At 53.6% G+C, this 25,173-nt stretch overlaps 1 protein-coding gene across 2 annotated transcripts in view; it reads left to right on the top strand.

Moving 5' to 3' along the window:
- SLC12A5 (solute carrier family 12 member 5) overlaps positions 1-25,173 on the top strand; it is a 37,411-nt gene that overhangs the window by 1,888 nt on the left and 10,350 nt on the right. Inside the window, exons 1-16 of one of the 2 annotated variants that reach the window (XM_024559357.3) lie at positions 5,729-5,937; positions 11,484-11,578; positions 11,927-12,058; positions 12,404-12,550; positions 13,364-13,418; positions 13,914-14,044; positions 16,062-16,303; positions 17,053-17,264; positions 18,836-19,006; positions 19,309-19,407; positions 19,548-19,605; positions 21,232-21,406; positions 22,030-22,148; positions 22,496-22,594; positions 23,531-23,650; positions 23,991-24,095. In XM_024559357.3, coding sequence (XP_024415125.1) covers positions 5,886-5,937; positions 11,484-11,578; positions 11,927-12,058; positions 12,404-12,550; positions 13,364-13,418; positions 13,914-14,044; positions 16,062-16,303; positions 17,053-17,264; positions 18,836-19,006; positions 19,309-19,407; positions 19,548-19,605; positions 21,232-21,406; positions 22,030-22,148; positions 22,496-22,594; positions 23,531-23,650; positions 23,991-24,095 — 2,012 coding nt within the window. In that variant the 5' untranslated portion in view covers positions 5,729-5,885. Of the gene's footprint in view, positions 1-5,728; positions 5,938-11,483; positions 11,579-11,926; positions 12,059-12,403; positions 12,551-13,363; positions 13,419-13,913; positions 14,045-16,061; positions 16,304-17,052; positions 17,265-18,835; positions 19,007-19,308; positions 19,408-19,547; positions 19,606-21,231; positions 21,407-22,029; positions 22,149-22,495; positions 22,595-23,530; positions 23,651-23,990; positions 24,096-25,173 lie in introns of those variants that run through there. The other variant, XM_024559356.3, reaches the window with a different exon arrangement.

The raw sequence follows: 25,173 nt of genomic DNA, 5'->3' as shown, positions 1-25,173 counted from the left end.
CACGGACCGTACCCTTTTCTTAACATTTATTTATTTATTTACTCTTAACAGCTGACATACAGTATTGTGTTAACTTCAGGTGCGCAACATAATGTACCTTATGAAGTGATCACCGTGATAAGTCTCGCAACTATGGGTCTCCATACAAAGTGACTACCATATTATTGACTGTGCATTACATCCCTGTGGATTACTTATTTTGTAACTGGAAATCTGAACCTCTTAATCCCCCTCACTTTGCCCACCGATCCCCCACCCTCCTCTCATCTGGTACCCATCAGTTTGTTCTCTGAATTCATGAGTCTGCTTCTGTCTTGTTTTGTTTGTTCATTTGTTTTAGTTTTTTTTTTTTTTAAGATTTTACATATAACTGAAGTCATAGAGTATTTATCTTTCTCTGACTTATTTCACTTAGCATAATAGCCTCCAGGCCCATCCATGTTGTTGCAAGTGGCGAGATCTCATTCTTTTTAATGGCTGAGCAGGGATCATGTTCTTTTTTTCTCAGGGTTCCGAGTTCCAAGCCTCCAGCCTGGCACTCAGCAGGGTCTTAATGCTCATCACACGAGAGGGGAGTGGCTGTAGGCTCCCGCCTCTCCTACCCCCTCCTTCTCTCCTCCCATCCCTCGCCCCCTTGCCTGAGAAGGAGACGGTCCTCCCTCTCTCTCAGCTTTCAGTGTGGGGTGTGCAGGTGTCTGTGCGAACTGTGTGTGAGTTTGGAAAGCTGTGCGCCTGCGGCAGAGGCAGTGTGTGTCCGTCTTTGTGTTTCTTGAGGGAGGAGCGTCCCACGGCAGCTCTGATGACCTGTGGGGAGGTCAGTGAGCCAGGGCTTATGTCTGTCACTGCCTGCCGGTGTGTTGATGTGCGCATTTCTGTGTCTCTCTGTGGGGTGGGTACCTGTGTGCTGAGTTTATTGGAAGTTCCATCTGGAGAGTGATTTGGGTGACTTTTAACCTCTTAAGGCCCTGAGACAGCTTCCAGTACCTCCTCCTTGATCGGTGGCTGCATGGAGAAATGGACAAAGGCTCCCTGGGGAGCCAAACATCCGATGGTATCTTTCCCACAGCTGTTCTTGTATCTGGCCCCACGGAGGTACTCTCCCCACCCAGGCCCACAGGGAGAGAGGGCAGCATGTGCAAGGTGGGGAAAGGCTTGGGGGAGGTTTTGCAAGTCACTTGTATATGAGCATTGCCTTTCATTCTGGACCAAGGGAGTGGAGTTTGTCCCTGGGGGTACTTCCTGCTGCCAGGGGATCAGCTATAGTGGGAACACAACTTAGGGGTGAAAGAAGCAAGTCAGAGGCTGAGCCTTGAAGCTACCACTAAGCCTGCACCGCAGCCCCCATGCCTCAGTTGCCTCATCTGTATCACGGGGATATTGATGGTAAATTGGTTGGATAGAAGTGGACCTGACCTGTTGTTACAACTCTGAGCTACTCCCCTGTCCCTTTATACCACTCTCTGCTATGCCTCAGTTTCTCTTGGAGGAAGGCAGAGTACTAGAACGAGCCCTGGGCCTAGGTTAAGACTAACGGGAGTTGGGGTGTGTCCCCATGGAGTGAGAGGGAGCCAATTTATTCTAGAGGGAATGGGGCAAGTTCATAATACAGCCCATCTACACTCTGGCTCAGACCGTGTGGGGCCTTGGGCACATCGCCTCCCCTCTCTGGGCCTCAACTGCCTCATCTATAGTATAAAGGAGTTGACTAGGAAACTGTGTGAGGCTCTTCTTAGCCAGAAACAGGCTCTGATTCCTTCATGACCTAAAAGTGTGAAGTTCTCTGCCTCCCCCTATCCAAACCTCAAGTTTCAGTCTGTCTATCTGTACATTGGGAAGAAGAACACTGGATTATTTGTGTAAATATCTGATCTAGAGATCTCCAACCTGCCCAAGGAGTTTTTCAGTCACCCCTCCTCAAGCTAGGGCTCAGAACCTCACTGCCCAGTACCTCAGCCCAAGGTGAGCCCTGGGAATCTCCATGGCAACAAACTGGTTTTGAACGGGGCTGCAGTTGCCATGGTGACAGGCCTCTCTCTCCCTCTCTCTCATCCTCCTCATCTCCCCTCCCCTGTTCTCAATGAACCAGAGCAATCTGCAGGCCTCAGCTCTCCAGGTGGGGTGGGGGTGGGGGTGGGTGCAGTGAGAAGGGGGTCCAGATTGAGAAAGAGGGAAGATGGGCTGAATCTGTAGGGGAATAGGGGGCTGTTGGGGTGCCATTGTCATGGTGACAGGGCTGCAGCCTGTTAATTAAGCCCCTGGTTGCCACGGAGACGATGGTGGTTGATGTGCTCTGCGGCGAGCCCTGTGTGTGGGGTGTGCTGTGCGCTGGACTCACTCATCAATTCTCTGCAAGGATTTCGGGTCTGGAGGACAGGGCGTGCAGGTGGGGAGAGAAAAGCGAAGGAGGGAGCTCAATGCCTTGGCTCCATGAGGTCGGAGCTGGGGGTGGGTGGGTTAGGTGGTGGGGTAATGATATGGAGATAAGGATGGATGGGGATTGAGTCACTAGGAGGAACACTATGCCTGCCTCTTATGGAAGGGAGACCCAGTCAGGTGGCTCCAGCTTCCTCCAAACAGCCAGCCCCTCATTCTGGTTCAGTGAATGGAGCCCTGGGCTAGAGGTCGGGGAGCTGGACTCTAGCACCCAGTCTGCCACAAGTTCACCCCGTGAAGAAAATTCACACCTTTCCATTTCTAGATCAACTTTCCCACAAATGGGGAGAGATCAAAATAATATCTAAAAGTCTCTTCCAGTTCCCAAATCCTGATACTCAGGAGGCAGCTTCCCTGAACTATTATTTTTCTCTTTGAGAAGCATAAGGTGGGAGTGGGGATCAGTTTTGGAGACTCGGAGTTCAGAATAGGACCCTGCTCAGCTCTGCATCTTGTGTTGCTTTCATCAGAGGGTTCCCCTCTCCTTAGATCTTCCTAGGGCTCTGGGTGGGGATGGGGTGCCTAGCTGGCAGCTATGCTCCTGGGGCTCAGTGCTGGGGGACACCTTGCTGGTGACTTTACTGGCCAAGGCCAAGCTGGCAATGCCTGAGGTGCCTGCAATGTGTTTTCTCAAAGCTTCACTGCAGAGCATTGGCCTGAGGCCTGAATAGGGATGAGTCTCCTTGAAAGATGGGGCATGTGAATTGCAGGGCTGGGGTCTGGCCTTGGGGCTGTGACCTGACTTGGTCTGGGCCTCTTACGAAGGGCTCCATGGCATTAGTCTGAGATAAACAGAGAGAGCATTAAGAGGAAGTTGTCCCATAGACTATGCAGCCTTACCCTTTCATTTTAAAGATGGAGATCCTGAATCCTTGAGAGAGGAACTCAGTCTTACCTGGGGATACACAGAGTTTTGGGGCAGAGGACAGGATGGCATCATTGTTTCCTGAATTCCAGAAGCCTCATGGGTTAGGAGCTCTGGTGAGGGTGGACAGATGGGATACCCAGGGGAAGAGGAGTCCCACCTGCCCACACTCCTGGGGGATCTAGGTTTCCCCCATGGATGGGCTCACTCCCTGAGTGGCTAGGGCTCTGGGCCACAGATGAAGGGACATATCCTCCAGAGAACATCCCAGATCTGGGGTTGCTGGAAAAAATCCCAGCATTTATTTCACAGCATATCCCGGGGAAGCATACTACCTTGCTACCATTACTATGTTACCTGTCTCCACAGAGTAGTGGAAAACCAAACGCAGCTGGTGCTGGTGGTGTGCGTAGGGGAGTACAGAAGTTCTTGAACACTGGCCTACTCACCTGCTTTCCTTTTAACCCCTATCACCAACCCACCAACCCACACTTCTTTCATTAAAAAAACATATTTTTGCCCCTCTGGGAAAGCCAAGACCAATTTTCACACCTGTCTGATTAGCTTGCTCTTCACACTCGAGTCTGTTCAGCATCCGCAGAACCCATTGGCAATGACATGTTATTTGTGGATCCCTCGGAGGCCCCTTTCAGTCAGTTGCCCCAAACTGTCATTCACTCAATCCGATGGCACTGACCAATGCGTACAGGGGAATCAGAGCAGCAGGCCCTGTCCATGGTTCTGAAAAGTCACAGTCTAGAACCGAGTCTCCTGCCCTACGGATGGCTTTTTAGGACCCCTGAAGGTCTTCAGGTCCCATCTTCACTTGCAAGTGAAGAGGCCACTCCAGTCTGGTAACTCAGATACCTGAGCACAAGAAAAGGGAGGAAGCTCATTTTAGACTCAGTCCCTGTTCCTTTGTTAGTAGCCAAGAATCAGTGGTCCTTTCTGTTGGAGGCAAGGCCAGTTTAAAAGGAGGGCGTGTTGAGGAGCAGAGTCCTAAACTGGAATAAAGCAACCTGGACCCTAGACCAAGTCCTGCCACTCACTGGCATTGCATCTGCACGCAGTCCTTTATTTCTCCTCTTGGGCCTTACCTTTCTCATCTGTAAAATGAAAGCTGTGTGTTAGATAAGATGCTTGATGCCATCCCTCCCAGCTCTGGAACTCTCCTGGAACTTAGAGGGCTAATGTTGGAGGCTACCTAGGAGAGTCTGAAAATCATCTCCCCTTAATCTGTTCTCACCCCTTGATGTTTAGATTTTCCGGACACTCAAAGGGTCCAGACCTCTGAGGCTGCTTTCTGAGATGTCTCCACCATGGGCCTAGATCTAGGGGTGCAGAGGGTTCCCAGAACAATCAAGCTTCTGGGGGACCTGTGTCCAGGGAGGGAGAGGAACACAGACAGCATGTCAGCTCTGGAATCCTCAGAAAGCAATCCTGGATTAGGAGATTAGACACTCCTGCCCCAGGAGGAAATCTGGTCCCAAACGGACAGGCGGCCTCATTCCCCCCTCCCCCACTCTGTCCCTGGCTTGCCTCTGACTGGCCTGTCTTCCCTAGAGCCGGCACTGTCTCTGGTGGGGAGTCACCGCTCCCTGGAACCTCATTGCTGCTTTCTCTCCTCTTCACCATGTCTCCTTCCCAGGGTCACCCCACGACAGAGGGCCCCTGTGTGTGGGCTCCAGGGACTTGTCTCAGGGGCGAGATGCGAGGGCTCTTGTCAATCGAAGCACAATGAAAGGGTTCATTGCCACTCCTCAGGCTCCAGTCCTCCAATTTTAAGATTGGATGAGCCAGATAGTTCAGCCCAGTGACATTGAACCCCCTCGCCCCCGCCCATGGGGGTAGCACAGTGCTTCCGTTGAGGACTCTGGCCCCTCCACACCCCCAGCGCCAGCCTCTTGAACAGCGATACGGGAGACGTTCTGGTTCTCCATCCCTCTTCAGAGCTGGCCTTCCCTGCTTTGCAGACAGGCTCTCCAGGGACCCATATTCCATGGTGCCCCACCCTCGCCATCTCATCTTCCCCCTAGGGGTCACCCAGACCCCAGCCAAGCAGCCACTGCGGGGCCGACTCCCCGCGGCCGCGACCTAGTTCCCTGCCGTTATTTTTAGGGCGCGGGATGGCACCTGCCCACGTGCCGGCCCCGCCTGCGCCGGAGAGTGGGGGGCGGGCAGAGCTGTGTCTGCTCAAAGGAGGCGAGGCCCCTGTCCCCTGCAGCACCCTCTCTATCCCACTCGTGCAAGCACTCAGTTTTAGTGTGAGGGGGCCTCCAGGCGAGCTCTGCCCGCCCCTCGTCCTCTCTGCTTCCTCCCCCAGCGTTCCCCCCTCCCAAACCCCGCCAGTGGCTCACGCCTCCTGCATACGGGATGAGGTGAGCAGCGCCGCCGCTGAGAGGGGGCGCGCGCGGGTGTGAGCGTGTGTCCGTGTGCGAGTGTGTGTGCGCCGGGCGGGCGGGCACTGCAGCTTCTTCCTCTGTGGAGCGGAGGGCGAGAGAGAGCTAGCGAGCGATAGAGCGGAGAAGGCGGGCAGAGGGGCGCGGGCCAGGCGAAGCCATCCCCGGCCCGGCGCAGCGCCGCCACCATGCTAAACAACCTGACTGACTGCGAGGACGGCGACGGGGGAGCCAACCCCGGTAAGCGGAGGTCCGGGGGCGGCGAGGGAGGGGGCGGCGAGGAGAGGAGGCAGCTCTGGGGTTAGAGGCAGAGCAGGGGCCGCCTCCTTCGGAGAAGAGGCTGGGAAAGATCAGGGTGGTGGGCGCCCGCGGCGGCCTGGAGCCTTGCTCCATTGGAATGCGCCAGGCGCTGTCCGAGGTTCTGGAATGCGCCGCGCCTGGGGCAGGGCTGGGAGGCGAGGGGTTGCCATTGCCCACTGCCCGGGCAGCAGACGTGGGTTAACCGAGCGGGGGAGGCGGTGGGAAGGGTATGGAAGAGCTAGAATGGGCTGACGTGGAGCTCGACGGGTGGAAGGAGGGCTCCTTTCTCCGATAAGGGACCCCGGTGTCCTGGCGCAGAGTGTTGACTGGTGGCTTGGGGGCTGGGGGGCGCAGTCTGCTGCAGTCCCTCGCTCTGAGACTTCCAGCTGAAAGGTGGGGGGAAGTCCCTCGCTCAGGGAGAGGAACGCGACTGTGAGGGGCTGGAGCCGTGCGACGGCCCCGTTAGGGCTGCGGTGTCTCCGTAGGAGGACACTGGGTGCAATCCAGGCCCCTCCCCCAGAGCTGTCTGAGGTCCGACCTCAGGATGAAGCGTACCTCCCCCGGAGATTTTCAGCTCTACTTTGCGGAATCTGCCTCTCTCGCGCGCGCCTCCGTGGGTTCCTATTCAGGACGGGAAGCAAAATCAACCTCCTTTCTTCCCTCTTTTCCCTTCCTCTCAGTACCCTGGGGTGGTAGTGAGGTTTCCAGGGTGGGGCAGGGGGGAGTCTTTCTAGTCATTTCTGCTGGCTTCCTCAGTAAGGCCTCAGGAATAGGGTTCCAGCTACTGAATCCCCGGCGCAGAGGCGCGGGCACTGCGGACGCGCTGCGGTGGGTGCGGAGACTCGCTAGGAGCGGATGGGCTTGGAACAAGTCCTTTCCTTGCTCCGGCTCTCCCCCGCCTTCCTCCGCGGTTTCCCTGCTCTGAGGTCTTAGGGGCCAGCCACCCCCTTGGGCTCCCAGACCCCCGCCGCGCCCCCCCCCCCCGGGGTCTCAGCCATCCATCACGGCTGTCAGCTGCCCCCCCCCCCCAGCAGCGCTGCGTCCCTTGCGCACTAGCGCGCCTCCCGCTCCTGCTGTCTGCGCTCAGCGCCTTCAAACGCTCCCTTGGGCATTGCTGGAACCTCTCTGGGCCGAGACTCTTGCAGACCTCCCCAGGGGATGGCCAAAAGGTCCCAAGGGCTGCGAGAGCAGGTCTTCCAGAGACTGGAAGTCTTGAATTGAAGTCCTCTGTACTCTGTATCCTCAGTCGGAGTCAGAGCCAAGTGGCTGTTTGGGAAGGCTGTGGACACCAGGGTTCCCGATCCTTTGTCTGAGAACCACTCTTCCTCCCTGGGTCTGAGTGGTACACCGGGGTCTTAACGACTGGCTCATCTACCTACCCAGTGACCCCGGGGTTGTCTCATCCAGAAGCCGCCCCCTTCCCCAGCAGTCTTAGGCTGTGGGAGGGGGGAGGGGTTTGGTTAAGTGGAGTCTGCGGCAGCATCAGGCATCCCAACGTGGTTCCCAGGGAACCAAGGGGGTCGGTTCCATCCGGGACCCTCTTCAGATGTCTCTACTCTGAAGACAGTGGCTCACCCTGACAAGGGGTACGGTCCTATCCCCGAGGCTGGTGCCCTACTAGGCCTTGGGGTTTCCATGGGATCTCAGGATGCCTAGAAAAGAGGCACCTATGTGTGCGGAACAGAAGTCGAACTAGGAACTCCCTTCAGTTCTACACCCTCCCCCTTAGCTTCTAGACTCTGGATGTCGTGGGTCCTTCTGGAGACCTTCTCTCCATATACAGTGTCCAGGACCTGACACCGGTGTGGCCCGAACCTGGGTCAGGCGTTTTGGGTCCCAGAGAGAGAAGGCCGCCCAGTGGCAACTTTTGATGGTGGTTGGGGGACCTGCTGGGTTTGAGGGACGAGGGAAGAGGAACCATCAGACAAGAGCCCCCCCCCCCCCCCCCCCCGCATCTCTGATCCTAAGTTCTTGGGGATGCGGGTGTGGGGAGCCTGGGTGCTGACCTCGGGGAGAAGGGAATGGCCAGAGTGATAGGGTTCTTCTCTGAACTAAAGAAGGACACAAGGGTACTATCTCTGGCCTCCAGGTCTCCTTTCTCCTTGGGGTCTGACTTCCTCCCCCACTACCCCAATCTGGCTTGGGGATTCCCGCAGGCCTGGCCACAGGCCTAGCCCCAACCCCCTCGGGAGGAGGCTCCTTAGCCCGCGCTGCTCGCCTGTTTCCTCCTCGGGAGCTCTGGCCGCGGCAGCTTAATTGAAAGCCGATTCGGGCTGAGAGCTCCCAGGGGGCGGGGGCGGAGAGGGCTCAGCCTCAGTCTGGTCCTGCCTCTCCGGCGCGCGCCACTCCGTGCTCCCCACCGCCCCGACTCCTGGCTCTGGGGAATCTGGGCGAGTTCCCCCTTCCTAGTCCTGCCCCTTTGAGAACTCCTGAAGCTCACTCGCCCCCCGCCTCTCCCAACCAGTGCGCCTGGCGTTCCAGGGAGAGGACAATCTCTGCCCTGGCAGACGAGGCCAGTAGTCTGGAGTCCAGTCCCGTCAGCTAGTGGGAAGACAGGACGCTGAACAAGCCTACCAAGCTGCCCCCTCCCCTGCCCTCATCTCCTAGCCGAGATCCTGCCTGAAGTCTAGCTCCGTGCCGCGCGCCGCGTTACATAAGCGGTTGCGGGCGCGTGGCCGGCCCTGCGCTGCGCTCTTGGCCCGCGTGGTCGCCTTGGAAACCGGTACGAGGCTACCTAGTTGCGGAGTCTCCAGCCAGGACGCCCCCTTTCTGCCCCACACGCGTCCTGGGCTCCCACGAAGGAGGAGGGGTTTGGAAAAGGGCGTGAAGGACTGAGAGGTTGGGGGCTCTGGTGTCTGGTGGTCTGGGCCCGGGGAGCAGACGCTGCGGGGAGAGGAACCCAGTCCCACAGCACACAGGGCCCCCGAATCTTGCGATTGAGGGAGGGTGTGGAGTGGGGAGCCCGGGCTGGGTGGGGCAGCGCGTTTGTTAATGATAACCGTGATTGTAACTGCGGCAGCCTTCACTATGCGCCAGGCATACACCGTAAGCATTATTTCACTCTATCCCAACAGTCCTCTTAGTTAAGTACCAATATCCAGCTTTGCAAAGGAGGGAACCTTGCCTTAGAGTTTTAAGTGTCTTGGGCAACGTGGTAACACAGGCCCTGAAACTAGGACTGAAACCTAAATTTTGACTCCAGCCTGTTTTTTTTTTTAACCACTAAAAATTTGTTCTTATCTCATCCCTTCTCAACCCCAAACTAGTTCCTATCACAGTGAGGTGAGAACACGAGGCACCTGGTCAGCATTTTAAAAGGAGGAGGAACCCCATCTCACGTTTATTTCTTCTGTTCTCTGTCCCCAGATAGCTCTTCTGAGAACTGCGGGGTCGGGAAGGGAGCCTGGGGACATTTACTTCCGAAGGCTTTACCCTGAACATCAGGTTTTCACTGGGAGGGCAGGCCTGCCATCCCCAGGGGCTTACATATCTGAGAGAAGAAAGAGCGGTGGTGGCCCCCCTGTTTGAGGGCCAGCAGTACCTGGCTTGAGGGACGGACGGATGAGTTGGAGGGGATGGCAGGAGACAGTGGGTGGTGGGTTTCCTTTGAGCGGTGAGGCATCGCGTCTCCTCCCTTTTACAGTTTTGAGTTAGGATGAGATTGGCTTTGTGACAGGTCATTCTCTGGGGATGGACCGTGGCTGGGAGACTAGTTTCCAGGAAGTGGGAGAGATGGGGTGGGGGTGCTTTGGTGAGAGAGAGAGAGAATTAGGAGATGAGGACAGGTAGTTCAGAACACGTAGGGCCTCAGCTCCACTTGGACTTTGGCCGTTGGGGAGTTTCTGCAGGGTCCAGAGAGAGAGACACCTGCCGCTGCGGTTCAGCCCTGACGCTGAGGGAGGGGGATGGCTGGAGCTAAGGGAATGTGTCTGTGCAGTCCCTGAATCTCTCAAAAAGACCCTCCCCTTGATGCTGAAGGGACTCTCCCTTTGGGTGGTCTCATCCAAACACAGGGCTTCACACTATGTACTTTTAAAAAAAATGGGTTACTCCCTCCCTTTCTCCTGCCCAGACTCGCAGGTCTCAGGCTGATCCACATATCCAGTGGCTTCTAGACTTACTCAGTTGAGTGTCCTCAGTGCCTCAATCAAATTCAGCACCCCCCGCAACCCCCCCTTTTCCATTTGTTAAATAAGGTCACGACCCACCCATTTATCCACGCTAGAAACCGCACGCATTATTCCAGATTCCTCCTTTCCCCATCCCCAAACATCTGGCACAGAGATATGTGCCAATCACTCTCGAGTCTGTCCACTGTCCTGCATGGCTCAGGTCTGGGCCATCAGCTCTGCCTGGATTACTGAAAGTCCCTAACTAGCGTCTGTGTTCTTTATCTAAAGGTCAGAGTGATTATTCTAAAATCCAAGTCTGTTCATGGCACTTCTTTGCCTGAAACTCTTCAATGACTTCCCTTCGTCCTCTGGATGGGGTCCAAAATCTTTAATGTGGCCTGCTAATTGTGTAAGGACCCAGCCCACATTTGCCCTACCAGGCTCATCTTTCCACCTGCCACGCCCCATACTTCAGGCCCACCCATCCCCATGCTCCTTCCTCAGGCTCCAGCCAGGTCAAAATTTTCAGCTCCTCTAGCCCACTCTGCTCATTCTCACCTCTGGGCCATCGGACACACTGTTCTGCCATTCTATCTGCCTGGAACACCCTCCCGCCTCCCTCCCAGTCTGGCTCTTACTCATCCTTCAGTTCTCAGCTGACACGTCACTTCCTCTGGGAAGCCTTCCCTGACCTCTCTGGCTGGGCTGAATGCTTCTCCTGAGTTCCTATGGTCCCTTATTCATCTTCTACCACAGAACTCAGCACTCTGGGCTGGGAATTCCTGGTTACTGGTTCATCTCCCTCACCCTTGGGTTCCCCGAGGGCAGGAATGGTGTCTTATGCTGCTGTTTACGCTCCTCCCATCCTTGTGCTGACTTGGCACATGGCAAACATCCAGCAAATACATGTTGATTGAAGACAAATGAGGGGCATAGGAGGTGCCAAAAGGGGTCACATTTCTAAGAGGTGGAGTACCCTTGAGACCTCAGGCTGTAGTGTTCTCTGCCTCCTTCCCCTTGCACTCCCCCCCACCAGGAAAGAACATGCTTCCATTCCAAAACACCAGGATGGGCCCAGTTATGGTCAAGGAGGGCATCCTGGAGAGTCTAGGGTGCCCTAATGAATACAGTAGGACCCCCAAGAGTAAGGAAGCACCCACATGTTTATTGAATACCCAGTGTGTGCCAAGGACCGCACTGGGCTCTTTATATACATATTGTCAACTAAAATTCTGCGAGGGAGGTGGTATTAGCTCCATGTTTTCAATGTGCAAACTGAGGGTCAGAGAGTCACGTGGCCACCTAGCTGCACTGGCCCAGGCAGATGGATGGCAGCCACTTGGTGCCAGAACCCTGACTCCTCTGCCTTTTCAGGTGATGGCAACCCCAAGGAGAGCAGTCCCTTCATCAACAGCACCGACACAGAGAAGGGAAAGGAGTACGATGGCAAGAACATGGCCCTGTTTGAGGTGGGTTGCCCGGGGTGTTGGGCCCCCACACCTATCTCCCCATTCACCAGGACCACCCTTCCTCTCTAGGGAAGAGTACCCTCCCTCCCCTCCATCTTCCAGTCAGGTCCGCCTTCTTTCTTGGGCCTCCCCCGTCTCCTTCTCCTTCCCTTTATCCCTGCCACCCTCTCTTTCCATCCTACCATTCTCTTTCCCTGTTCTCTTGTCTATTCTTCCTCCTTCCTCATCTCACCCCAATCTCAATTGTTTGCTTCTTTGTCCCTACATATCTCCGCCTCCTACTGTCTAATTTACCCCACTCCCTCCCCTAGACCTCAGTGTCCTAAAACTACCACCTTCCCTCCACAGGAGGAGATGGACACCAGCCCCATGGTGTCCTCCCTGCTCAGTGGCCTTGCCAACTACACGAACCTGCCCCAGGGAAGTAGGGAGCATGAAGAGGCAGAAAACAATGAGGGGGGAAGAAAGAAGCCAGTGCAGGTGAGGGCCTTGGGGAAGAAAATATTGGGGAGGAAAAGTAGATTCAGATGGAAGGATGCATGATGGAGGCAGAGCAATAGGAGCTGGGGGCAGAGGCAGAGGAAGGGATGGGAGATGAGGGCTAGAGATGGAAGGGGGGAGGGGTTGGCTTGCAGGAGGGGTGATGCAGGTATAAGGCTGGGAGATGGGAGGAGGGTGGGGGATAAGAATCAGAAGGAAGAGGGATGAAGGGATGGGGATGGAGAGAATAGGAAAGTGGGATATGAAGGAATGGGTGAGAAGGAGTGGGCCTGGGGGTGTCATAGTGGTCAGGGGCTGCAGAAACTGACACTGGCCTCCTGGCAGGCCCCACGCATGGGCACCTTCATGGGCGTGTACCTACCGTGCCTGCAGAACATCTTTGGTGTCATCCTCTTCCTGCGGCTCACTTGGGTGGTGGGCATCGCAGGCATCATGGAGTCCTTCTGCATGGTGTTCATCTGCTGCTCCTGTGTGAGTGACACCTCCCCTCTACCGCCCTCTGACAGCTGGGCTGAGCAGGGACCTGGGGGTGGGAGGGGGAGGTGGAAGAGTGAGACCTGAGCTTTTTATAGGAACCACTTCGTATGATCTTTGAGAGTAAATGAGGTCTGACCAGTCCTGCCTGCCTCTCGCAGGCTGGTCCCTGATGGCTAGTAACCAGTTTTCACCTGGATGTGTGTGCGCATGTGTGTAATTACACAAGTAATGCTGATTCATTGATGGAAAAGATAGGTGCACAGAAAGAAAGAAAATTCACCCATGATCCCACAACAGTTAACATTTGGTAGGTCCAGATTCACAAAAAATGGGATTATGTGTCACAAATGACTTTGTAACAGAATTTTTCCTATCCTCTCTGAAACATCAAATATTCATAGACCCCTACCTATCATCGCAGTTCCATTTTTGGACACCTGACCCTGAGCCACCTGTGCGTGTGAGGGAGCCGGTGCTGAAGCTGGTACCCTATTCTGTAGATGAAGAAACTGAGGCTTAGAGAGCGAAGTGACTTGTCTCAGGCCAGACAGCTGGTCAGAGGCCAGGCTGGGATTTCCAGAGCTCTCTGATGCTGTAGCTTGTGCTAGGCCCATTGAATGGTGAATAAGAGCTTTTCTTGACAAGAAGGACTTGGCAGCAGTAGAAGTTGGAACAGGACCAGGGAGAAGCTCAGTGGAAGAGGACTTGTGGGTTTGGCGGGTATTAATGGGCCATAAGGCTTGGCCCCCACCCAGGCCACTGTGGCCCCCACTCCAGCCGCCACTCTGATGACTTCTGTCCTCACAGACGATGCTCACGGCCATCTCCATGAGTGCAATTGCAACCAACGGTGTTGTGCCTGGTATGTGATGGGGGGCTTCTTGGAGCAGATGGGGCTTGAATGGTTGGGGGGTAGCCTGGATTGTTGGAAGGAGGGATAGTGCCCTGGGCTTTGGGGGCCATTAGGACCCAAGAGAGGCTGTGTAGCAGGACTGGAGACTGGGCTATGATGTTTGTGGGGTAGGTGGGGACAGTTCTATTAAAGGGGAGATGAGGGAGGCAGTTGATGGTGCTGGACAGGGCAATGCAAGCTCTCCCTTTACCTGAGATCCTCCCTCCGTCATTCCATTTTCTGAGCCACAACCTCTTTAGAGGGGTGATAAGCAACATGGTAATTAGTGCTGCAAACCCCCCTGAGAGTGGCTAACTGCTTCCCCCACCAGTCCTAGGGCTGCAGCCTGTAAGGCCCATGAGGCCCTGAACAATCCCCTCTGTGCCTCTATCCCTGAGCCCCCTCAGCCCCAACAGCAGCACAGTGCCCCTTGAACCTCTTGCTGATACTGAGTTCTTTCTGCAGCTGGCGGCTCCTACTACATGATTTCCAGGTCTCTGGGCCCAGAGTTTGGCGGCGCCGTGGGCCTCTGCTTCTACCTGGGCACTACCTTTGCTGGGGCCATGTACATCCTGGGCACCATCGAAATCCTGCTGGTGAGAGGGGCTGAGGAGGAGGTGTGGGGCCCCAGGCTGTCGGTCAGTTAACCAATGCTCCCTCGACACCTCCTACAGGCCACTCGGCGAGGCCAAAGGGAAATCAGACAGGGTTCTGTCTTTAAAGAGTTCACAGTCTAGCTGGGGAGCCAAGATGCAGTAATTATGTAACATGAACAGCTGCCATTTATCAGGCATCCACTGGGCTCTCAGCAGAGTCCCAAGTGCTTCACAGTCATTTTCTTGAATCCTCATGAAGTTTAAGTATTATCATGCCCATTGTACCAATGAGAAGCTCAGAGAGGTGAAATGACTTGCTCAAGGTCACTCAGCTATCAAGTGCAGAGGTGGGTTGATAGGAGTAAAAGCATGGGAGATATAAAAATAGCCATGCTCCATGGTGGCAACCATTCTGTGGCTGCGGACCACATGCCAGGGCCTGTGTAAGTCCTCTCTGAATGGGCACTGTAGAGGCCTGACGGCAGGCGGATGGCAACAGGAAAGGAGGCGGCGAGGGAGCCAAGTGAAGAGACCTGTCAGGAGCAGTGTGGTGTTGAGCACACGGGTCTTCAGGCACAGTTTGAAGGGGATGGCTGCTGACTTGGTCTCCGTTCTTCCCGCCCCTCCAGGAGGAGGTGGGAGCTGAGGAGGGTTTCTTGCTACATAGAAAGTGGGGCTGACATTTCCCAAGCCCCTACTTTATCCAGGCCCTTGGCCCTGCAATGCATCATTTTATTTTATCCCTGACTCTCCCACAAGTTAGAAGACACCCCATTTTACAGATGAAGAAAGCAAGGCTCAGAAAATTTAAGGAAGGGATATGAATGTGTGGAACGGGTGTGAACCCTTGTCTTTCTGACCCCAAAGCCAGTGCTTGTCCACTCTACCACACTGCTTTGGAAAACTAGGACTAAAAGATGTCACAGCTTCTGGTGTGGGGGCAGAATGGAGGAGTACAATGGATGGGGAATAAAAGACCCAAAAAGCCACATTATGAGAGTATAATAATAGACCTTTATAATGTTTAGAAAGCCAAATCATTTAAAAGTTATTATAAAAGCAATTCTGCCCCTTGCATAAAATTGGAAAACTATCAAAGAATGTAAAAAAAGAAATAACAGTCACTCAAAGAAGATAAACATTTGGGTGTATTTTCTTCTAGTTTTTTCTGTGTGATATTGTATTCTGTCCTTGTAAAATATAATTGTACAGATTTCCCTAAAAAACTCAAAATTCTCTTTGTAAATATAATTTACAAATGAAAATAAATTCTGTAAGAATATAAACATATTAATATTTAGTAGAGAAGTTTTATAGAAAATACAAATGTGAAAAAAAGATTCTTCATATTTCCATCATTCAGGAAAAACTACTGTTAATATTTTGATGTACCTACATATACAGACATCATTATGCATATATGTGTATATGTTTACATATAAGTACACATAAATATTTACAAAAATGAGATCATAAACACATTAAAAAACTTGATTATTTTTACCTAGTATAACATGGATAGCTTTTTGAGTCAGTTCATATAAATCTATTTATCCTTCTGAAATGCTGTTGTTGAGAGACTGTTGTTTCTTTTTTTATATTCTTTGATATTTTTCCAATTTTCTGCAAGGTGCAGAATTTCCATAGTCTATATGGGAATGTCATAATTTATTCACCCAATTTTCTAATGATGACTATCTAGTTTATTTATTTCTATTAGAAATAATAAAAACAATAAATAACCATTAAGAATTATATGTGATAGCAAAAATAACAGAAGTTAAAATTGCTCCCAACATCTCTGCAATATCACTTTTCATGACTGTGTAATAGTCCTTGCAGGCTAACCCATGCTTTTCTTAACCATTCCCCTACCATCGGATGGCATTTCTAGTCTTGCACTCCTGTAAATTTGCTTCTCCAAAGCCCTATCTGCAGTTCAGGTTATTTTCTTGGGGTGATTCCCAGTTGGTTCTTACTGAGTGACTTGCACGTCCTCCTTGTCCCTTGCCCATAGGCTTACCTCTTCCCAGCTATGGCCATTTTTAAGGCAGAAGACGCCAGCGGGGAAGCAGCAGCCATGTTGAACAACATGCGTGTGTATGGCACCTGTGTGCTCACCTGCATGGCCACCGTGGTGTTTGTGGGTGTCAAGTATGTCAACAAGTTTGCCCTTGTCTTCCTGGGTTGCGTCATCCTCTCCATCCTGGCCATCTATGCTGGGGTCATCAAATCTGCCTTTGACCCGCCCAACTTCCCGTAAGTGCTGCTGCGCTGAGCCCCAGGCGTCGTCCTCCTGCTCCCTGGCCCGGTTCCAGGGTCCGCACACCGGTGTCTGCCAACCCCTCGTTCCCATCTCTCAGAATCTGAGGGGTTGTGAATTCAGAGCAACCTCCCTGGGGAGAGAAAAACCTCTTCTAGTTTGGGGTCAGTCTATTCAGGGTGGGATCATGTTTCTGGAAGTGGGCACAGTTTCCCTGGTGACAGCCAGATGCTCGCTGGTGAGGATGAACGGAGGAAGAACTAAGTGGAATGATTTCTGGAAGGAAAAACACAGTGTTGGAGAAACATTTGGGGCGAGGGGACAGCCTCCTGGAATGGGGCAACCACTTAGTGTTAAACACTTTTTCTATCATGAGAAAGCACACAGAAGAGAAGGTCTAGGAGCTCAGATCTCTGGTGGTCCTTCCTCTCTCTCTAGGACAGAGTCCCCTACGTCCCACTCACTGCCCAGAGGGGCGGCACACGGAGACTGCTGTCCATGGTGCTGAAGCACAGCATTGCGCTAAAGCGGTGGCTTACCGCGGTGGCTGCATATTGGAATTACTTTCCCGGAGCTTTGAAAGAAAACAACAACCATCGATTCTGGGCTCCATCCCAATTAAATAAGAATCTCTGGATGTGAGGCCCTGGCATCTGTGTTTCTTAGAGCTCCCCTGCCGGTTGTGCTATGAAGTTAGGGCAAGGTTATGTCCCTTGCCATCCTCCTTCCTTGTTTCTCTCCCTAGGATCTGCCTCCTGGGGAACCGCACTCTGTCTCGCCACGGCTTTGATGTCTGTGCCAAGCTGGCTTGGGAAGGAAATGAGACGGTGACCACACGGCTCTGGGGCCTTTTCTGTTCCTCTCGCTTTCTCAATGCCACCTGTGATGAGTACTTCACCCGAAACAATGTCACGGAGATCCAGGGCATTCCTGGCGCTGCCAGTGGCCTCATCAAAGGTCTGGGGGAGGGAAGAGGGTTGCTGCCCAGGGAGCGCTGCAGGGATTCTGGGTTAAATGGTTAGGATTAAGGGACTCTACTTGGGATTCAGTTAAATTCAATCAGTTTTAATTGATCACCTACTCTGGACCACGTTCTCTTCTTGGGGTCATGGAGGGGTAGAGATGAAGAGGAGCCTTTAGGTGTCTCATCATCTAATATAAAGGAAAGCCGTTAGTTTAACAAGCACCTACTAAGTGCCTAGCACTGTGCTAAAACCCAGGACCACAACAGCTAGGAGGAGTCTAACCGCAGACCCAGATGTGTTCGCAAATATGCACAGATGTGCATTCAGTGAACAGAGACCTCCCAGGAGAGGGAGTGGTTGTGTATATCAGGTGGAGAGACAAGGTTTCCTGGACTCATCTGAGAAAGCTTCTGAAGGACAAATAGGAGATTTTCAGCGATATTAAGAGAATAAAGGAATCACAGGCAGAAGAATAGCTTGCCTAAAAGCATGCAGACACGGAAGAGCATATTGTGTCCTTCCAACCACAAGTAATTTGTAATGACTGGGGCACAGAGTGAAAAAGAAGGTGGGCAAGAAATGATGCTGGGGAGGCCAGCATGAGCCAGACTATGGTGGGTCTTGGAAGCCGTGTTGAAGTGTTTGGATTGTGTTCTGAGGGCAATGAAAAGCCACCAAAGGGTCTTGAGTAAGTGAGGGACATGGCCAGCTTGCCATTTCTGAAGGTTCACCTTTGCTTCTAATGTGTATGGGCTAAAATGGGGAGATGACAGAGGCAGGGAGTCCAGAAAGAGGCGACACTAGGTCCAGGTGAGGGATGATGGTTTCCTGACCTAGACTGATGGACAGATGTCAGTGGAATGGAGCAGTGGTTCTTCACCAAGGCTGTTCTGCCCACCCAGGGGACATGTGGCAATATCTGGAGACAGTTCTTGTTATCACAATTGGAGGCTTATTACTGGCATTTAGCATGTTGATCTCAGAATGTTGCCAAACATCCTACAATGTTGTAGGACAGCCCTCCACAATCAAGAATGACCTAGACCCAGATGCCAATAGTGCCAAAGTGGAGGAACCTCTGAAAGGAGAGAAGGGATCTATTTGAGAAATATTTAGGAGGAGAAAACGACAGGAGTTGAAGATGGATTTGAAATGGAGATGGGGAGAGGGAGCAGTCAAGGGCAATACCAAGGTGTCTGAATTGATGCTAATGGCATTTACTGAGCTAAGGGATCCAGGAAGGGAGCTGGTTTGGGGTGGGTGGGTGTGGGATCAATTTGGGGTATTGAATCAGTCTGAGATAAGTGTGTCTTTTTGCCCCAGTAGACTGGGCTATCTGAGAGCAAAGACCAAATCTGACTCGTGCAAAGCCCCTTTGTGTGGCCTGGCCCAAAGCAGGAGCTTAGGAAATGTCAGTCGAGATAAAATGGAGCTAAGACCCACGGGGAGTGAGAGGTGGTTGACCTTGATCATCCTTTTTGCCCACCCCCACCTCCTGGCCCCAGATCTGTGGCACTCTGACTTCTGGTCTTTCCTGAGTATCTTGTTCTGTCTGCCCCACAGAGAACCTCTGGAGCTCCTACCTGACCAAGGGGGTGATTGTGGAGAGGCGTGGGATGCCCTCAGTGGGCCTGGCTGATGGCACCCCTGTTGACATGGACCATCCCTATGTCTTCAGCGATATGACCTCCTACTTCACGCTGCTGGTTGGCATCTACTTCCCCTCGGTCACAGGTGAAGGGGAGCTCAGAGAGGGAGGACTGTGCCTGGGAGTAGATGGGTAGGAGGCAGTCAATGATTACGTGGGGGAATTTCTTAGTCCAAAAGCCCCATCACAAAGGCAGAAGCCAACAATTCAGTTCCCACTGGACAGATGAGGGAATTAAGGCCAGGAAAAGCCAAGTGTACTACACAAGTCCTCACACAGATCTCTATGGCAAGATCAGACCCCAGGCTTCCTGACTCCGAGGCTGGGGTCTTCTCTTCCCAGTCTGTCTGGTCTCCTGTGGCTCCTGTCCTAGCTGCTCTGTTCACAGGGATCATGGCTGGTTCTAATCGCTCCGGGGACCTGCGGGATGCCCAGAAGTCAATTCCCACCGGCACCATCCTGGCCATTGCCACCACCTCTGCTGTCTGTATCCTGTACTGCTGGGTTGGGACCACTGTGGACCCAGAGGGATAGAGAGAGGCAGCTGCTGCCTTACCTGCTGGCTCGGGAGGGGTGGTGATGAAGGGGGATGCCATGCTGGGAATTTTCCTTCATCCTCTGCTGCAGACATCAGCTCCGTTGTTCTGTTCGGGGCCTGCATTGAGGGGGTCGTCCTGCGGGACAAGTAAGTAAGGGAATCAGGGCTGACCCTGTTCTGGGGGGTGGGCGTAGGGGTACAAGTCCTGGGAGACAGACCTGACAGGGGTGCTGAACCTGTGCAAGGGGCCCTGCGGGAGGGATGTGAAGGGGAAATGCCTGCCAACTCAGCTTCTTATGTTTCATCCCTTTTATATCACTCCAGCCCAAGAAGCTTGAATGGCGTCTCATTTCCTTTAGGATAATGACACTTTTTTTTCTTTACAATCTATGAAATCATTGAGTATTTCCTGAATGTCTATGTGTTGGTCACTGTCCAGGGTTCTGTGAAGAATAAAGAGAAATAACCCACGGTTTTTGCCCTGAAGGAGCTCTTTGGGGGTGGTAACTGTACTTTTTCGACAGACCTGGGATGCAGAGCAGTAGGGGTGGTGACGAAACAAGGCCCCCGGGCTTTGGAGGCTGCAATCCAGTCCTCAGATGGCGGGGGAGGAGGAGGTGATGCTAGAAATGCCTTATAAGCGTTTCTCATTTATCCTTCCCAAATTAAATGTCGGGTAGAGATCCCTTAGGTGGCTGGGATGGGGAGGGGCATTCCAGACAGTGGGAATGGCATGAATAAAGGCGGGGGAGAGAAACAGCTATGTGCGTGTACACACACACAGGTGCCCGTAGCTACAAGCAGTTAGAGCTCTGGAGCACCCCCTTCTGAAGGGTGTGCGCCTACACTCCCCGAGGGTGAGGTAGGTGGTCCTACCCCGGGAGCTGGTTTCTTCATTGCCATCCTGGCTTCTGTTAGGTGGGGGAAGGGGGGCATGAGGCTGGAGACCTAGGCTGGAGCCAGTTGGTACCAGGAAATTGGAGCTTTATTTTAGTAAAAAATGGGAGAAACTCTGAAGGGTTTTAAGCCGAGGAGTGACCTGGTCAAATGGATGATTTGCATATGTTACACCAATTAGCTTTTAGGGCAACTCTACCTCCACTTATCTCATTTTATTCAACCAGGGACCTCCCACAGGATTGCACGGGATCCAGCAGGTCATCCAGTGTAACCCAGCATCTGATCCTTGAAGTGCTTCAGCTGCCGCCCCTCCGAGCACGCTGCTGCTTGCTCACTTCAGGGACAGGGCTCTGCCTGCCTCCTGAGGCGGCGTCTTCCTTTCTAAGACAGTGTCCTTGTTAGAAGATGCTTTTCTTTGATTCTCACATCACATGCTGAGGAGGCTAGAACCCCCACTTTTCCGACGGAGACACTGAGGTTCTAACAGGTTAAGGGATTTGCCCAGGACCACGTAAAATTGTACGACTGACCATTTACTAGACTCGCTATTACTACCATGTTCCAGGCACTATGCTAAGCATTCTACACATCTGTTTCCTCTTTTCCTCTCACCTGTGGTATGAGATGGGTTTATAATGATGCTTGTCTCCCAGGCGAGGAAAGTGAGGTCAGGAGAGGTTAAATGACTGGCCCAAACCACGCAGCCAGGAAGTGCCCAGGGCATTGGGGGCTTTGTCTCTGCCTTTGCCCCTACAGACCTGGCTCTGTGGTGGGTACAGTGCCGGTCCTGAAGTTGGCGTGGGAGACCTGCCTTGAAAATCCAGGTGGCCTTGCTCACCCAGCATCTTCTGTCCCTTTGTTGCTTCATTTCAGGTTTGGTGAAGCTGTGAATGGCAACCTGGTGGTGGGCACGCTGGCCTGGCCGTCCCCCTGGGTGATTGTCATTGGGTCCTTCTTCTCCACCTGTGGCGCGGGGCTGCAAAGCCTCACAGGGGCCCCGCGCCTGCTGCAGGCCATCTCCCGGGATGGCATAGTGCCCTTTCTGCAGGTCAGTGAGTGGGGAGAACAGTTCACCCCCTACCCCAGCCAGCCACACCCCTGCCCAGCGAGGCTACCTGGTGAGCCAGGGCCACTGCAAGCCCTGACTGCCTTCTGGGGCCCTCCTGCTCTGTGCTACTAGGAAGATTGGTTATGCCTTCTTTGGGATTTGGCCTATGGTCAAAGCCATCTTTTTGGACAGAGTTGTCTGCTTTTAGGGGAAAAATTAATGGCCCTCTTTTGGCCTAGTGATCAGGCAGGGACTCAGGGAGGCAGCCAAAGGGCAAGAAAGGGGCAGCTCTCTCCATGACGCTAAAGAGGAAAAAGGATTTATGGCACACAGTCATGGCCGCTTGCTGGCCTCCTGTAGTTCCTGTCCCATCTGTCCCCATTTTTCCCCTTAAGGGAGCATTTGAACTTCATCGCACTTGTGTACCTATGGCAGTGTGGGTGAAATACAGCAAAAGTGTGGTATCCCCTTGGGCACCGCTAAAAGATGAGAAATGCAGCACCCTCTCCCTACCTCCTCATTAGTTAGGGGACCCCTGCCTTTACTGCCCTGGTCCCCAAGACTAGAGGAGACACAAGAAGTCCTGAAGGTCTCAGGCTCCCATGACAGTTGCTTGTCCTCAGGTCTTTGGCCACGGCAAAGCCAACGGAGAGCCGACCTGGGCCTTGCTCCTGACCGCCTGTATCTGCGAGATCGGCATCCTCATTGCGTCCCTCGATGAGGTCGCCCCTATCCTATCCATGTGCGTGCTGGTCTCCTGCCCTCCCCACTGGCTCTGGGGTCTTTCTACCTGGGTCCTGCCTCTGTGACCCTGGGCAGCCTACCCAGACACGTCAACAACCCTCAGGGGGCTCCCCACTGTCATCCTTTGTTATAAAGAGCTTTATACCCACACGTGTCAGGGTATGTTGTGAGGGGATTTGGCCTTTGAACCTCTCCCTAAGCACCAGAATGTGATCCAACCCCCCACCCCCCACTGCCCACTGCCCCGCAGTTTCTTTTCCCCTTTCTCCCTTTCCTTCCCTATGTTTCTCTTTCTGTTTCTGCCTCTCCCTGCATCTGTCTGTCCCGGACCTTTCTGCGTTCCAGGTTCTTCCTGATGTGTTACATGTTCGTGAACTTGGCCTGTGCGGTACAGACACTGCTGAGGACGCCCAACTGGAGGCCACGCTTTCGCTATTACCACTGGTGGGTGCCCCGTTCCTGCTGCCCACGGCACTGACCCCTCCCCTCACCCCCACACCAGGGCCCACCTCACCCGAGCCCATCCCCCCCAGGGCTAACGGTCCCAAACTCCGGCTTTCATAGCCCAGCCAGCACCAGCAAGGTCCTAGACAGGCTTTCCTTATAATCACAAATAGTAATATAACACAAATAATCAGACAAGTGGTCTCGGTGATCAGCCCTCCCTGTGCGTAATGCTCACCAGCTGTCTGTCTGGAGGAGGAAACAGCTTCCTTAGCTGTGAAGTGGGGTGGCTGCTGTCCCCACATTGCAGGCCCCTCGTAGCATTACAGGGCCCAGAAGGTGCTCATTACGCGGAGGCTGGGGTTCTTCTGCTCGCTTTGTTGTATGGCTCTTCACCCTCACAATAGGCCCGTGAGACAGACAGGGCGGGAATGATCAGGCCTGTTCTATGGAAAGGAAACAGAGGCTTAAACAGGGGAAGGGACTGGCCCAAGGCCTCTCCGCAAGACTACAGCCTGTCTGGACTAGAGCCAGGCTGCCCGACTCCCACCTCAGTGCCCCTGACTTGCCAGCTGCCTCGCCAGCTGCCTCGCCCTGGGGGCACACTCCTCCTGGGCGTTCCTGCCTCCAGCTCTCCCCTGGAGAACCCTGCCTCTGAGCCCATCTGGCAATGTCTAAGGCACTGGGACCAGGAGGGGTGGTGACTCAGGAGCTGGGCCGGGTATGGGGAGGTTCCTGTCTGTGGCTGCTCATTCATTCAGAAGGGCGCATATCCCCCTGGTGCTCATGGGAATGATGGTGTGAGTTCCCCTAGACCTGCTCATCGTGTCCTGGGCATCCCTGGGCCCTGCCCCACCTAAGTCTTGCTGTCTGAGCCTTGGCATCAGTGACAGCCCCACCAGGGCTCAGAGGCTGGCTCTTCCTCCCATTGTCCAGGACACTGTCCTTCCTGGGCATGAGCCTGTGCCTGGCCCTCATGTTCATCTGCTCCTGGTACTACGCGCTGGTGGCCATGCTCATCGCTGGGCTCATCTACAAGTATATCGAGTACCGCGGGTAAGTGCTGCAGGCAGGGAGGGCTGGGAGGGACTGAGGGAGGAGAGGGCTCCACAGGGGCCAGGGGTGCTGGTGATGGGTGGTTAGGGGCTGGGGGGATGAGGCAGGAAGTGAGGGTAGAGTGGAGGAGGGGTGACCTGGGGCAAGATGGGGAGACAGGGGACAGGAGCAGAAGGAGGGGCTGAAGCTTTGAGACACGGAGGTGGCAGGAGCGACATGCATGTCCTTTCTGAGCCTGCAGGAGATGGCTCTGCCCCGGGGACTGGCCACTTCAGTGTGGACAGCCCTCTCTGACACTCCCGGGCTTTCTGTTCTCCTATGCCCCCTTCCTGGCCCTCAGGGCAGAGAAGGAATGGGGTGACGGGATCCGAGGCCTGTCTCTCAGCGCTGCTCGCTATGCCCTCTTACGCCTGGAGGAAGGGCCCCCACACACCAAGAACTGGAGGTGAGCGGTGGGAGCAGCTGTGTGAAGGCTGGGGGAGGGCAGCGGGGAAGGGAGCAGGGTGGGACCTACTTCACCTGCTTTGTTCTGCTGTGTGGTGCTCTCGCCACAACGGGTGTGTCCTTGACCTCATCCTCCCCAGCTCAGCCTCATCTGAAACCTTCCCACCTGCAGCACCCAGCCTGGGCCTAGCTCCTGACATTTGTCCTCCCAGACCTACTCCCATGCCAGCCTCCTGACCATCCATCCATCTATTCATTTATTCTATTAATTATTTTTTTTAAATGTATGAATGCATGATACGAGCGAAGCCCTCTCTGGTTCTCTGGGGACATAGTGAGCTCCCAGTACCATGGAGAAGGTACACAGAGACAAAGAACATAGTATCAGGTAGCACGCGCTCTGGGAGGGATGGAATCATCCACTTGGAGAGTGACAGGGCCTTTCAGAAATCTGTAGATTCCTACAATCCCTCCATCTTATCCATGTGAAAGTCAGGGGCAGAGAGGGCCTCAGAGGTCACGGAAGGCAGAAAGGGAGTCCACATCTCCACCTCCCGCCCCTTGGCCCGTGGTGCTGACTGACTGCTCTGCAAGCCCCGTCCGTCCCTTCTCATTCATCTCCCTCTGGCTCACTTCGCCAAGAGCAAAGCCTGGAACTCTTGGTGATTCTGCCAAACTGGGGCTTCTGCAGCCCAGGCCTGCGCATTATTCCTCTGCGAAGTCTCCAACGCTGAGCACTGGGTCTAGCCCAGAGTGGAGGCTTGGAGAATGCTACTAAATTGATGGGTGGTTGGGCGGATGAGTGGGTAGATAGCTGGGTGATGGCTGAGTGTATATACATAAGTACACACGTATATGAGGGGGAACCCCCAAATTCTGGAATTTATAAATAATGTGTATTTATTCTTGCACGTTTAAACTTCAGTCACCTTCAAAGTGCTCTCCATGTGATGCAGTACACCTATCGAGATGTTTTTCCACTGCTCAGAACAGATTTTGAAAACATCGATTTTGATGCCTTTTAGTGCTTCTGCCATTTTTTGTTTCCCCTCTTCCGTATCAGCAAAGCGTTTCCCTTT

This window comes from Desmodus rotundus, chromosome 6 (genome assembly GCF_022682495.2).
Source record: "Desmodus rotundus isolate HL8 chromosome 6, HLdesRot8A.1, whole genome shotgun sequence".
NCBI classification, from domain to species: Eukaryota; Metazoa; Chordata; class Mammalia; order Chiroptera; family Phyllostomidae; genus Desmodus; species Desmodus rotundus.
This window is presented reverse-complemented; position numbering and strand designations above follow the sequence as displayed.